This window comes from Stegodyphus dumicola, chromosome 11 (genome assembly GCF_044657685.1).
Source record: "Stegodyphus dumicola isolate Sdum_Otavi_A_Nest chromosome 11, ASM4465768v1".
Classification (NCBI taxonomy): Eukaryota; Metazoa; Arthropoda; class Arachnida; order Araneae; family Eresidae; genus Stegodyphus; species Stegodyphus dumicola.
In genome coordinates, this window is record NC_140778.1 from 120,485,204 (window position 1) to 120,497,323 (window position 12,120).

General features: G+C 31.3%; 1 protein-coding gene across 1 annotated transcript in view; it reads right to left on the reverse strand.

Annotated features, from left to right (window-relative positions):
* Positions 1-386: 386 nt before the first annotated feature.
* The window catches only part of LOC118204283 (uncharacterized), a 98,554-nt gene continuing 86,820 nt past the window's right edge, over positions 387-12,120 (reverse strand). Inside the window, exons 5-9 of the mRNA XM_085826352.1 lie at positions 3,507-3,611; positions 2,732-2,836; positions 1,960-2,064; positions 1,185-1,289; positions 387-514 (exon numbers count right to left, since the gene is read on the reverse strand). Coding sequence (XP_085682478.1) covers positions 387-514; positions 1,185-1,289; positions 1,960-2,064; positions 2,732-2,836; positions 3,507-3,611 — 548 coding nt within the window. The remainder of the gene's footprint in view (positions 515-1,184; positions 1,290-1,959; positions 2,065-2,731; positions 2,837-3,506; positions 3,612-12,120) is intronic.

Sequence of the window (12,120 nt, forward strand, 5' to 3'; positions counted from 1 at the left end):
GAATGGAAAAAACTAAATTTAAAGCCACATTTTATTTGCGAAAAAAATGATTTTTAGAATTAATAAATTTGGCGTCCACATATTGAATAATGTAACTCTAAAATATATACTATAATCCTGTCAGTCGCGACTAGAATAGTTATGTAAATTATAAATTTGTGTACATAAATGTCACAGACTATCGCTATTCCGTATATTTTCTACCGCACATTGCTGTTAGAACAATCCTTTGCTCTTAAAATTTTGTTAACATGTATGAGCTAATTTGGGAGAAACGAAATTCACTTCTTCTCTTGAAGAAATGTAAGAGTGTTAACGTTATTCTGAGAAATTTCTGACACTTGACGCATATTTCGTAATTTTGTATTATTATATACGTATTTATTTTAATGGAAAATAGGAACGGTACCTTCACAAGTTCCATCTTTTACTTGATAGTTTGGTTTACATGTGCACTCTTTCTGTCCTTCAGTATTAAATGCACAGCTTTCGGCATTTGTCCCACAGTTGCATTCTAAGATATAAAACGAAACATTATATGTATTTTTATTCAAGTTAAGAAAATTATAAGATTTTTGATTCCTTTTATTTGAAAGGGATCGAATAAAGCGTATACATATTTTGTTCCGGTTGACGAGTGCATTTCTCAGAATACATAAATTAGAAAGTGTTTCTAATGTAATTAATTAATCTCTTTTAAGACAAATACCAGGTTATAGAACACGTTCCGTCATCCTTATAGCTGAAAATAATAAACGAATGAATTTATTATTATCGAATAGAAAAAACTAAAATTAAACCCATATTTTATTTGCGGAAAAAATGAGTTTTAGAATTAATAAATTTGGCATCCACATATTGAATAATGTAACTCTAAAATATATACTATAATCTTTCAGTCGCGACTAGAATAGTTATGTAAATTATAAATTTGTATACATAATTGTCACAGACTATTTTTATTTTGTATATTTTCTATAGCACATTGCTGTTAGAACAAACCTTTGGCCTTAAAATTTTGTTACCGTGTATGAGCTGATTTGGGAGAAAGGAAATTCACTTCTTCTCTTGAAGAAATGTAAGTGTGTTAACGTTATTCTTAGAAATTTCTGACACTTGACGCATATTTCGTAATTTTGTATTAGTATATACGTATTTATATTAATGGAAAATAGGAACGGTACCTTCACAAGTTCCATCTTTTACTTGATAGTTTGGTTTACATGAGCAGCCTTTCTGTCCTTCAGTATTAAATGCACAGCTTTCGGCATTTGTCCCACAGTTGCATTCTAAGATATAAAACAAAACACTATATGCATTTTTATTCAATTTAAGAAAATTATAAGATTTTTGATTCCTTTTACCCGAAAGGGATTGAATTAAGCGTATGCATATTTTCTTCCGGTTGTCGAATGCATTTCTCAGAATACATAATTTAGAAAGTGATTATAATGTAATTGATTGTTCTCTTTTAACATAAACACCAGGTTAAACAACACGTTCCGTCAGCCTAATAGCTGAAAATAATAAACGAATGCATTTATTATTATCGAATGGAAAAAACTAAACTTAAAGCCATATTTTATTTGCGGAAAAAATGAGTTTTAGAATTAATAAATTTGGCATCCACATATTGAGTAATGTAACTCTAAAATATATACTATAATCTTTCAGTCGCGACTAGAATCGTTATCTAAATTATAAATTTGTATACATAATTGTCACAGACTATCGCTACTTTGTATATTTTCTATAGCACATTGCTGTTAGAACAAACCTTTGGCCTTAAAATTTTATTACCGTGTATGAGCTGATTTGGGAGAAAGGAAATTCACTCCTTCTCTTGAAGAAATGTAAGTGTGTTAACGTTATTCTTAGAAATTTCTAACACTTGACGCATATTTCGTAATTTTGTATTATTGTATACGTATTTATATTAATTAAAAAGAGGAACGGTACCTTCACAAGTTCCATCATATACTTGATAGTTTGGTTTACATGTGCACTCTTTCTGTCCTTCAGTATTAAATGCACAGCTTTCGGCATTTGTCCCACAGTTGCATTCTAAGATATAAAACAAAACACTATATGTATTTTTATTCAATTTAAGAAAATTATAAGATTTTTTATTCCTTTTACCCGAAAGGGATTGAATTAAGCGTATGCATATTTTCTTCCGGTTGTCGAATACATTTCTCAGAATACATAATTTAGAAAGTGATTATAACGTAATTGATTGTTCTCTTTTAACACAAACACCAGGTTAAACAACAAGTTCCGTCATCCTAATAGCTGAAAATAATAAACGAATGAATTTATTATTATCGAATGGAAAAAACTAAATTTAAAGCCACATTTTATTTGCGGAAAAAATGAGTTTTAGAATTAATAAATTTGGCGTCCACATATTGAATAATGTAACTCTAAAATATATACTATAATCCTGTCAGTCGCGACTAGAATAGTTATGTAAATTATAAATTTGTGTACATAAATGTCACAGACTATCGCTATTTCGTATATTTTCTATCGCACATTGCTGTTAGAACAATCCTTTGCTCTTAAAATTTTGTTAACATGTATGAGCTAATTTGGGAGAAAGGAAATTCACTTCTTCTCTTGAAGAAATGTGTGTTAAATTTATTCTTAGAAATTTCTGACACTTGACGCATATTTCGTAATTTTGTATTAGTATATACGTATTTATATTAATGGAAAATAGGAACGGTACCTTCACTAGTTCCATCTTTTACTTGATAGTTTGGTTTACATGTGCACTCTTTCTGTCCTTCAGTATTAAATGCACAGCTTTTGGCATTTCTCCCGCAGTTGCATTCTAAGATATAAAACAAAACATTATATGTATTTTTATTCAAGTTAAGAAAATTATAAGATTTTTGATTCCTTTTACCCGAAAGGGATCGAATTAAGCGTATACATATTTTGTTCCGCTTGACGAATGCATTTCTCAGAATACATAAATTAAAAAGTGTTTATAATGTAATTAATTAATCTCTTCTAAGACAAACAACAGGTTAAAGAACACGTTCCGTCATCCTAATAGCTGAAAATAATAAACGAATGCATTTATTATTATCGAATGGAAAAATCTAAAACTAAACCCATATTTTATTTGCGGAAAAATGAGTTTTATAATTAATATATTTGGCGTCCACATATTGAATAATGTAACTCTAAAATATATACTATAATCCTTTCAGTCGCGACTAGAATAGTTATGTAAATTATAAATTTGTGTACATAAATGTCACAGACTATCGCTACTTTGCATATTTTCTATAGCACATTGCTGTTAGAACAAACCTTTGGCCTTAAAATTTTATTACCGTGTATGAGCTGATTTGGGAGAAAGGAAATTCACTTCTTCTCTTGAAGAAATGTAAGTGTGTTAACGTTATTCTTAGAAATTTCTGACACTTGACGCATATTTCGTAATTTTGTATTATTGTATACGTATTTATTTTAATGGAAAATAGGAACGGTACCTTCACAAGTTCCATCTTTTACTTGATAGTTTGGTTTACATGTGCACTCTTTCTGTCCTTCAGTATTAAATGCACAGCTTTCGGCATTTGTCCCACAGTTGCATTCTAAGATATAAAACAAAACACTATATGTATTTTTATTCAATTTAAGAAAATTATAAGATTTTTGATTCCTTTTACCCGAAAGGGATCGAATTAAGCGTATATATATTTTGTTCCGCTTGACGAATGCATTTCTCAGAATACATAAATTAAAAAGTGTTTATAATGTAATTAATTAATCTCTTTTAAGACAAACCACAGGTTAAAGAACACGTTCCGTCATCCTAATAGCTGAATGTGCTTGCAACCCGGCATCTACCTTCAGACGATATCGTTTCAATAATCGTCATCGTATCGTACAAGCCCTTGGTGGCAGTTGTTGGACCGGTTTTTTTTTTTTTGTCTTCTGCTGCTGGCGTTCGAGGGTGTAGGACGGGCTTCGGTCTGTCCTCTCCCTGGCCAATATGATGTGCCATTTTCCTGCTTTTTTTTTGCTGTTCCTTCGATGCTGTCTGCCATAGATGAAAATCCTTGTAGTGAGATTTTTACATGAAGATTCAAGAAAATAATTACTCCTGTTTCCTGTACATCATTGCAGAAAATAATTTTTTTGAGCTTCTTCCTCCTTTCCAGAACTCTTCGCGCGCACGGGTTTGTGGGATCTGAAACTTCCTGATTTAAAGAAGAAAATGCAGAAATGCCAGGATTGATCAAGTATGCTTAATGACTGCCATCAAATTTTGATTGTTCCTTTTACACCAAGACTTTGTTTCGAGCGGATCCAGAAAGATTGACTTTATTCTCAGTGCAGTGTTAACTCTAGTGATGCGCATCACTCGTGCTTGATGTTCAAATTTATTCGTCTGTCTGGTTGACAAAATTATTTATATTAATGCTTATTTCAATATCAAAGATGAAGAATAAAATATAATTGATTTGGTAACATACAGTTGTCATACTCTGGGGTAAGTACTTTATTTTGCTATCCTCTGTGGGTCACATATTTTATCCCTGTCATTCGGGTTATTGCGGAAACAACGTGATGTACTCTTAATCATTATTATAATTTCATCGCTGATAATTGCATAAGAAATTAAAAAATATAAGTATTTTTACTACATACAAATATTTTCACTATTTATAGCTCTTCTTAATTAATATTTTCACCACATATGGTGCCATAATATTTTCTACTACATATACAATAATATTTTTTACTACATATTGTGCCGTGACAAAAGAAATAACTTAAAATCCTTTAGTTCAGGTTGAGAATTCAAATAAAATGTGTGACCTATAGTATATTTGCTACACATATGATTTATATTGTTGAAAATTTATGATAAATGATAGGTAAAATGCCATGAAAGAGTAATTCTATTTTGGATAATTCAAAAAATTCAATTTCATATGTATTGTTATATATGTGCATATTTAAAGAAAGTTTTAAGATATTTGAATCAAAAGCTGATTTCAGTAATTTCATTGGATTGTGGTATGTAATGATAAAATAATGTTCAGCAGTATTAGAATCCAGAAGTGTTAATGATCAATGTACTTATTGCATCTCTAATTTGATATATGCATGGTTAAAGTTACAGGAGATCCTAATTAATTACTAAAAAAAAAAAAATTACCTTAACTTTGCCATCTACTCTTATATGCATGTTTGGTAAATGTATATGTAAATTATCAGAGAGAGTGCTAAGTGTTTGTGTAAAATAATGTAGATCTCAATAACATTAAAATAGAAATAGCAGATTGTAAGGTAATGCAACATAAGTAACTATATTTCTTCATCCATGTCAAAACTTAAAGGTAGATCTAACATTGGTATGGCAACTTCTCTAGCTTCTGCTCTGCCCACATTTAGTGGCAACTTATCTGAAAATGTAAATTTGTTTCTTGATCAAATAAATAGTGTTGCTAAATTAGAAAAATGGTCAGATGAAAAGAAAATAATCATTCTCAAAATAAACTGTAGGGATAAAGCTCTAGATTTCCTAATTAATGATCCAAGAGTGGCTAAGGAAAATCAATTTGAAAATTTAGAAAAATTATTAAAGAATAAATTTGCACGAGTTGAATCCTTTCAGGACATTCTACAGCAATTCTCAAACATTTCTCAAAAGTGTAACCAATCTGTTAGGGAATTAGCTGACGAGATTACTACAATAGCGACAAAATACATAAATGAAGATTCGGTTGAGGATTCTAGTTTACATAAATTAAAAGAGAAAATGAAGCTCACCAAATTTCTTGAGGCCCTCAGAACAGACATTAGGATTGAAGTTAAGAAATTGTGTCCATCTTCCTTTGATAAGGCTGTAGAATTGGCAAGTAATATAGAAAATGCATTGAATGATGAGAAAACATATTTGAACAATATAAATGTTGAGCAAAATTTAGAGATTAATAATCTTCTCAAAGAAAGACTTGAACAGAATAAGATTATTCAGGAGCTAACAGATAAAGTAAATCAACTTTCTCAAAACAAGCCTATAAACACATCTTATACAAGAATAAATCACAATGCTTCTACATCTCAAAATTCTAGCAACTTTAATAGTGTATCTTGTCATATATGTAGCAAAAGACACTTAACAACAGATTGTTGGTATTTTCCTAGGCAAGACCAGCATGATTTTAGAAACAACACATTCAGGGGACACAGACAATTTCGAAACACTTGGCGGAGGAACTATCATCCTTACAGAAATAATAGTCAATACAAAAAAGGTCAGAATAAGCATTTAAACTAGCTAAGGATTCTTGCCAGATATATTACAACAAAAATTTTAGACCCCTTGCAAGAATCCGCAGAGACTGGGGTTATAAAGAACACCTGTATAGACATCATAATCCAAGAAAGATCCAAAGTAACAGCAATAATGTCCAACACAAGTTTGCAAAAAATAAAAGATGTAATAATAGAAACTCAATCAAATTGTTGATGTCTTGTAACTCAGAAAATTCTAATTATCTGCCAATAATCAAACTTAAAATTGGTTCTCAGACTTATGAAGCTCTTCTTGATACTGGTGCTAATTTATCTTTAGTCCAACCAGATGTTATTGAGGAAATTAAACAATTCACTAAAGTTGAATTTGTTTCTCGGATGGTAAGAATAAAAACTATTGAAGATTCATGCATCCCTTACATGTCTGCAGTTAATTTAAAATTCAAAATTCAAAGTAAATGGTTCACTAATTTATTTTATGTCACCCAAAACAATTGGAATTCTACTTATCAGATAATCCTAGGTTATGACTTCATTCAAAGTAACAAAATTTTGTTAGATTCCATAAATAAGAAACTCATAGTAGATAATACTCATTTGGACTTTGAAGAAAATTATCCCAATAAAAAATTAAGCAACTCAGTTAATGTAAGAAGAAAAAATTGTAATTTAAACTCATTAAGAATGGTTTCTAATATAACTGTCCAGCCAGGTCAATCTCAAATCATTTCTTTAGCTGTTCCTGAAGCTTTAAAACAATTTAAAGAAATTTTGCTTTCTCCAAAGCCATCAAAAAATAAATTCCATATCAATGAATCTTTACATATAGTTGATTGTCACAACCACATTCAAACTATTGTTGAAAACAACACCAATGAGAAATTAATTCTTAGGAAGAATTCTGTTATTGCAACTGCTGTGCCATTTCACTTTGAGGATATTGTTAGTCCCAAAAATCATGAGACTTTACAAATCAACACACTAAATCTGCAAGAAGTAATTAAACTTAGAAAAGAGGAACTAAATGTATCAGACTTTAAACTAGATCATTTAAATGAACAAGAAAAAAATGAAATGATAGAATTGCTAATGAATAACTATGCTGTGTTTTCAAAATCATATAATACTTTAGGATCTACTGATAAAGTTGTACCAGAATTTAAACTTCTTCACAATTTCCCAATTCAAACTAGACCTTACCCTATTCCTAAAATTGCAAAACAGTATGCTCAACAAGAAATTGCAAAATTATTAGAAGCAGGCATAATAGAACCCTCTTCTTCAAGTTATAGTTTTCCTGTAATATTTGTTAGGAAAAAGAATTTACCTGGTGAAGATAAAAATGCACCAAAATTTCGTATGGTCGTAGATTATCGTCTATTAAACTGTATCACAGAATCATACAAAATTTGTTTACCAAAAATATCTGAGATTTTGCATAACATTGCTGGTAGGAAATTGTATTGTGTATTGGATTTGAAATCAGCCTTTTTCCAGATCAATTTGCAGGCCTCTGATAAAGAAAAGTTGGCATTTTGCACCGAACTGGGTAATTTTCATCCTTGTAGACTTCCCTTTGGAGCTCGCAATAGCACTTCTTATTTCCATACATTAATTTCAAAATGTTTAAACGACATTAAAGGTAGTAATGTTCAATTTTTTCTGGACGACATTATTATTGCAGCTGACAGTATGAGTGAGTTAAAAGTAATTCTTCAAAAAGTGTTTGACAGATTAAAATCACTTAATTTAACTCTAGATCCAGCTAAAGTGCAGCTCTGTAAGTCTGAAATAACTTATTTGGGTTTCAATATTTCACAAGCAGGTTTTTCTCCTTCTGAAGAAAATATTTCAAAGGTTACAAGATTTCCTATTCCAAAGGATGTAAAACAAGTTCAGGCTTTTCTTGGCATGATGAACTATTTTAGACATTTAATCCATAATTTTGCTGAGATCACTCAGCCAATAGTACACTTAACTAAAAGACATGTTCCCTTTGTTTGGAATCAAGATTGCCAAGATGCTTTTGATAAATTACAATCAATAATGTTGGACAAACCAACTATAAGGAACATTGATGATAATCATGAGATATTTTTAATCACTGATGCTTCTAAAGTAGCTATGTGTGGTATTCTGTTACAAAAGATTGATGATAAATTCTTTCCTGTAGAATTTTATTCGAAACTTCTCACTCCTGCTGAGTCTAGATACCCATCGATCAGGCGTGAGCTTTATGCTATTTTTTCTTCTGTCAAGCATTTTCATGAACAGTTATATGGCAAAAAATTTACTATTTTAACTGATGCTAGACCACTCAATTTTCATATGCAGCTGGATAAGCAGCCTGACATTGTTGCCAGATGGTTGTTGTATTTACAAGATTTTGATTACTCTCTAAAACATATACCTGGTTTTTCCAATCCTGCAGATTTTCTTTCTAGAGTTCCTGAAGCATCTCATAGTGTAAACAATATCAACTTATTTCATTCAGATAATACTCAGTTAAGCATTCAAAATATAGTTAATCACCAAAGAAATGACAAAAATATTAAGGATATCTTAAGCCAAATTAACAATAATAAAGCTAATATTTGTGGAAAATATTTTATTGATAAAAAAAAATGGTGTAGTAATGATAAAATTAAGACCTAGAGCGCATCATTTATAGACAAGGCATTTAGAAAATAAAATTCTACTTCCAAATTCTTTAGTAAAACCTTGTTTGGTGATTGCTCATGCTCCGCATTTTGGTACTAGTAAAACTTATGAATTCATTAAGAAAAAGTATTTCTGGAAGGGCATGTTTTTAGATACAAAAAACTTTTGTGAAAAATGTCAACAGTGTTTGGAGAATAAACCAAGGTCATGTAAAACAATTACAAGCAATATAAAAAAATCTGATTTAGCACCTGGAGAAATGTTAGCAATGGACATTGTGGGTAAATTGCCCAGATCACATGATGGGAAATTTTTCATTCTAACTATTATTGATCATTATTCGAGATATTTAGAAGCTATTCCTCTGTCAAATATTACATCTGCTACAATAATAAGGTGTATAAATCTTTATTTTTCAAAATTTGGTATTCCAAAAGTAATTTTATCTGATAATGCTTCAAATTTTTGTTCAGTTGAATTTGAAAAATTTCTAAAAGATCTCAATATTGAACACCGAAAAAGCTCCATTTATTATCCACAGTCTAATGGAATCATAGAAAGAGTTCATCGAACTATGAAAGAAAGCATAGCTTCTTTATCCAATAAGGTAATCGAATGGTCAGATAGATTAGCTTTTTTCAAACTATATTACAACAATTCTAAACACATAGTGACAGGTTTTACTCCCGCACAGTTATTTTTTGGGCGAGAACTCAATGCACCTCTAGATACAAATAATGAACCGGCAACGGTAGATAATCCTTCACAATACTTGTTACGTCAGAGAGAACACATTAAAGCAACTAGAGAATTAGTGAAACAAAACGAAGAAAAATATATTCAGTCTCAAAATAAAGTCGTTAAAGGCAGAGAACCACCAAAATTTAATATTGGAGATGAGGTATTTTTAAAGGCTTTACAACCACCTCATGCTTTTCAGCCCAACTGCACTTCACTGACGCTGAGCACTGTATGATAAATTTCACCGAAACACAGTTCATTGCACGATAAATTTACTGACGCACAAAATTCAATGGACCTTTCAAAATAATAAAAATTTTTCGAAATAAAAACTACTTAATTCAAAACATCGAAGACAACAAAACTACAAAAATTCATTGTAGCAAATTATTTAAAAGAGTTGATCCAAGGTTCAATTTGATTAATTAAGAACATTTATTTCATCGAGCTTGTTTTTCTTGTTCACTAAGTTAGAAAAAATAAATAAATAGAAAACATACACACATTTGTAAGTGTTAGGAAATTAGTGGATTTATTTCCAACAAAAGAATTTTTTTTGAGATTTCTTGATCAGTGTGGGTGTCGGTTGGCCACCTTCACTCACACGTTTGGTTGGCTGCAGGCTGGTCCGGGTTGACTACTGTCATGGAATTTACAAAAAAAAAAAAAAAAAAGTGTGCAGTACACTTAGTGATCATTACAAGTAACGAGCTAGACATGAAAGTTGTGCTACTAAAACAAGCTTGAGTAGTAAAATATATATACATATATAACAATAATAAAAAGAGGAAGAAGAAAATTAATGTGTTCAAAAAAAATGAAATTGTAGAGTAATTGGTCTAGATGAATTTAGTAATTTCAAGGGCAAATTGATGTCATCCAGAAGAATTTATAGAATCTGTATAATTAGAAACTTGTCAAGAAAATGATCATTAATGCAGAGTTGTGTTTAACAGTGAAAATGTATGAATGTAAAAATAGGCATTAGCTTACAATTTCCATTTACAAAGAGAAAATTGTAACTTGACTACAGATTGTAATGAAAGTGTATGCTGTAATTATATGAGTAACTTGTATGATATGTATTAGTTATTAATTTTTGATTGTACTTCATATGTGTAGCACTTATCCCAGACAGTGAAATTATGATAAAATAAATTTTGACTATTTTTCATTTGATTTAACTATTATACCAGATCATACATGTAATGAGTGTTGTGCGTCAGTAAATTTATCGTGCAATGAACTGTGTTTCGGTGAAATTTATCATACAGTGCTCAGCGTCAGTGAAGTGCAGTGTTCATGCGGTGATCTGTGCTTTTTCTTTGGCCGGACGGAATGTGCTTGCAAGCCGGCATCTACCTTCAGACGATATCGTTTCAAGAATCGTCATCGTATCGTCCAAGCCCTTGGCCCAAGGCGATATTTTCCGGAGTACCTTTGCAACTTAATGCAATTACCTCCACAACTTCGTTAAGAAAACTGAAATGATTAAGAATAAGCACTGGTTAAAGGGTAATGAAGGAGACCATTAAGGGTTTACGGGGAAAGAAGTGAATTAGGAGTCCACACTGAGGACGAAAAAATTCTTTCTGCTTTCAACCTGTTTTACCAGATTGAAAGAGAGAGAGGTGATGATTGAAGGCGAATTCCTGAATGCATTGCATTAATGGAATCGGAAAGATTGAAAGACAATCAGCCGGGAAACATAATTTTCCAGGGCTTGGGAAAGGTATATTAGGTAATACGGAAAACCGCAGTAATTGCTAATGCCTTGGGGATGGGCTGGGGGGGGAGAGAGTCTTGCGACTAAAGCTCGGAGCAAGGGATGGTGGAACGAAAAGAAGGGGGGAAAAGGATTCAAGAGGCGAAAAAGCTCTCCTACCGCCCGTGGCGAGAGAAGAATAGGAGCAACTTTTGAAGCGGAAAGAACCGTGAAGAAAGTTAACTGTAGAAAAGACGGAGAAGTTTTAAGATAGTTAAAGGGAAGGCAAGCGAGGAAAAGTGGATTAAAAAAGGGGAAAAGAAATAAAAATAGAGACAGGATTAATCTGAATTACCTGATTGCAGATGATGACTGAAGATATGCAAGCTTGTACATTTGTGCAGTTTGCTGGAATCAAAAATTCATATATAAAAGTGTTTGGAGTAGCATATGGGGGAGTTAGATTTGAATGATTTGAATATTAATTTAAATTTTAGTAATTAAATAGTTTAAGTTAAATAATTAAGTTAAATGATAAAATAATAAAGAAATGTTAAAGCTATTGTAAATCTGATTTTTAATTGTCTGGACCGTGTTTTAAGAAAAGATGAGGTCTTGGCAAGTGGAGGAGCATGTTACCTATAGCAGCACGGATATAAAACCGAGAAACGAGGCCGAATTAGGTCCGGCGGGCATGTGGAAATATAGAAATAGTTAAGGGTCGC